Raw genomic sequence first — 3,520 nt, 5'->3', positions numbered from 1 at the left:
CAGTAACCAGTAGGCTACGCCAATCGCATTCATTAGGAACTTACCTCAACGCTAAGTTTGCCCAGGGCAACACAAGGCCTTTACGAGTACCATTATTATGCTATGCAGATTATTCCAATGCTGTACGTATAGGTAAAGCTCTAAGCTCAGCTGCTCTGTAAGCACACCTAGTCCTCTAAGGAAACTTGAGCCATTAGTCATAGCAAGCAAACCAGTTCACAGTGCGGGTGATCAGGGTCTGATCTTAGGGGGAGGACAGAGAGATAATCTTAGAGTGGTACACAGTCAGATACGTCACTTTTGAAGAGATTATCAACATTATAATAAAATGAAAATCAAGATAATCAATTTCTCATCTAATTGAAAACCCAAAAGGATATAAATATGGAGCGTAAAGGTGTGTCCAAACAGAGTCAACCGGCCGTCCACTATGTGTGGGCACACCTTGAAGCTTAAAGGATATGAAATGAGAATTCCGTCCATTCCTAACAACGAAATTCATTGCATTTGTAAAATCATTCTCACTCAACATTATCAATGTACGTATATTTTCCATCCACAAATCAAAGTAACACCAGCCCTGATGTTACTTAATACCAAGACTGTATCTAAGTGTAGCAAAAACTATAAATACAGAACTCGACTGTGTAACTCTCACTACTCGAGTCTCCAAGGCAGAAACTTTAAAAGTCAACTCTGGGGTCGAGGAGTGTCCAAGGTCGAAGATAAAGTTGATTTAATTTTTATAAAAAAAAAACTTCTCGCTCTCCAAGAATGTTCTTTATTCTTGAAACTTTCAATGTTAGAGATAATGGTAGGATTTCCAGGTCTGTGTTCGCGTACCAAGAACGATTCACATGGGTTTCAGTTTCACTGCCTGAGTCAGACTGAGAAATTCTAAAATTCCGGTCCGAGAAGTGTCAAACTCGACAGGTCGGATGACGCATACAGGATTTGGTCACTATGGGTACCAGACAAGATGAACAAAGGGTACTAGGTACAAAGTCAGGTCAGTCAGGTGGCTTGGATATAAGAATATAATCCTCTGTACAAGTAGGTAGGTAAGTAAGTACCTGAGTCAGACTGAGAAATTCTAAAATTCCGGTCCGAGAAGTGTCAAACTCGACAGGTCGGATGACGCATACAGGATTTGGTCACTATATGGGTACCAGACAAGATGAACAAAGGGTACTAGGTACAAAGTCAGGTCAGTCAGGTGGCTTAGATATAAGAATATAATCCTCTGTACAAGTAGGTAGGTAAGTAGGTATTAATTATCGGTCCGAGAAGTGTCAAACTCGACAGGTCGGATGACGCATACAGGATTTGGTCACTATGGGTACCAGACAAGATGAACAAAGGGTACAGAGGTACAAAGTCAGGTCAGTCAGGTGGCTTAGATATAAGAATATAATCCTCTGTACAAGTAGGTAGGTAAGTAAGTACTAAAGCAGTACTACTAGTGTTTCTAAAAATTATGGAAAGAAACCAATAGCGGGTTTTTAGTTCCTGGATTTAGCAGATTTCCGTTTTCTCGTATAGTAGATCAATTAGTAAATCAACTTCGAACGGTCGAACATAACTATTTGCCTAGTGTCCGTGGACAGAACTCTTTTAACATGTCATGTCCAACCCACCAAAGTTGACCTTATAGGTGTTGGGGTACATGCTGGGGTAAAGGGATTTTTCAGTCCTGTTCGGGCAGGATAAACAAGGTATATTCTATTCTATTCTATTCTATTAAATGAAAATTATTGTTTGACACACCTAGGTCTGTCAGTATTGATTAGGTGGTAGAGAACGCCTCCAGCTTTAACCTCGCCTAGTGGTTGCCTTCCACTCTAGAGTTCATTATTATTACCTACGTACGTAGGTACTTAGGGACCCATACAATAATGATATCCCATGTATATGTAAGTACATCCATATCTTTAGTACCTATCTTTCTATGGTCTAAAGTTTAATGAGTATGCTCCCGTACTGGCAGGCCCGTTCTGATTCGAACCTTGAAATTTTCGGGACGAAGTGTTGTTAGAACTCTGGAAAAATAGTTCCATTTCAAGTTACCTATGAAGGTAACAATGTACTTTGTAATATGCATTCGCATACCTCTATGTACAAAGGTACAGCATATTTTGGACATTAGATAGGGCTGACATTTACTCCTATTTAGTGTGTACGTCTACCTACTAGTATCTAAATACCTTTTTCAATTTATTACCTTAATTTTACTCAATTTTGCAATGCACGAGCCACCCTCCCACATCTAAGATCAAGGGTTCATGGTGATCCTTCTGGCAGTATATTGGTCCAATAGTCTCCCAATACAATACAACAATCTGCATCCAATCAGTTCTAGTTTCCTCAAGTCATAAATCTAGTAGGAAACTAGAGGTTTTTTTATCTCCTAAATCTAGTAACTCCACGTCTTCTGGAAGGCGTGTTTCAAATGTCAACTTGGTTCGCAATCTTGCTTCCTGCATTCCACTGTTTCGTCATCAACAGCTACGTCAAAGTTGACCTCCATTCCCAACCCTGTTGGAGATTCAGTAACCCTGGGCATCATTTCTGTCCTCCCTGTACAGTGGGTCACCCTCCCACATCTAAGATCAAGGGTTCATGGTGATCCTTCTGGCAGTATATTGGTCCAATAGTCTCCCAATACAATACAACAGTCTACATCCAATCAGTTCTAGTTTCCTCAAGTCATGATGCACGAGCATAACTTTAAAAGAACTTTGGTTGGTAAACCTTCTTACCTACCAGCACAATATTCTGAGCAACTAACGGTTGGAAAACAAGTAGATTACTTAATAATAATTTTATCAATATTTTCATTGTTCAAGAAGAAAACATGATTTGATAATCGCTTTTGGGTGTACGTAACATTCAATTCATTTTTTACTGTATTTCTTTTTTCGTTGTTGTTGTTGTTGTTGTTGTTGTTGTTGTAGTTGTTATTATTGGTAGATTTTTTTTTTAGCAAAGGTTGCAATATTGAAACAATGTAGAACAACCTACAGGCAGCTGTCATGGGTTTGTAGAGCAACCATTGCATTTATATTGCCCGGGGGCTTTGGTTAATCCAGATCTGAAATGGGTGTAGTAATAGCGGTAATAGGTACTGAATATTATAATATTTATTGTAACAGTATCATTGGATCACAAAATCTTTCATTTTGTATGAACATGAATAATATGCAAAGTGTATTACGTTTGATAGTCAGGTCACACTTGTAACGTTCAGGCTGTCTGTCAGACGGTCTGAGTGTGAGTGCCTGGCCTTATGCCCTCCACTCGAGCTCAGACAGTCTGCCACACCTAGGTCTAATAGACTCTGTCAGACAGTAGGAACAAATGTGGCCGGAAAAGCTTAATATTTAGGTCTGTCAGACGGGCTGAGTGTGAGTGACTGGCCTTATGCCCGCCACCCAAGCTCAGACAGTCTGCCACACCTAGGTCTAATAGACTCTGTCAGACAGTAGGAACAAATGTGGCCGGAAAAGCTTAATATCTAGGT

General features: G+C 39.8%; 1 protein-coding gene across 1 annotated transcript in view; it reads right to left on the bottom strand.

The window, feature by feature from the left end:
• Positions 1-2,566, bottom strand: part of LOC103517756 (chitin synthase chs-2-like) — a 33,232-nt gene extending 30,666 nt beyond the window's left edge. Inside the window, 1 exon segment of the mRNA XM_017447570.2 lies at positions 2,482-2,566. Within this exon segment, the coding sequence (XP_017303059.1) occupies positions 2,482-2,566 (85 nt within the window).
• Between the last annotated feature and the right edge of the window lie 954 nt (positions 2,567-3,520).

This window comes from Diaphorina citri, unplaced genomic scaffold (genome assembly GCF_000475195.1).
Source record: "Diaphorina citri unplaced genomic scaffold, Diaci psyllid genome assembly version 1.1 scaffold1949, whole genome shotgun sequence".
In the NCBI taxonomy this organism is placed as follows: Eukaryota; Metazoa; Arthropoda; class Insecta; order Hemiptera; family Psyllidae; genus Diaphorina; species Diaphorina citri.
This window is presented reverse-complemented; position numbering and strand designations above follow the sequence as displayed.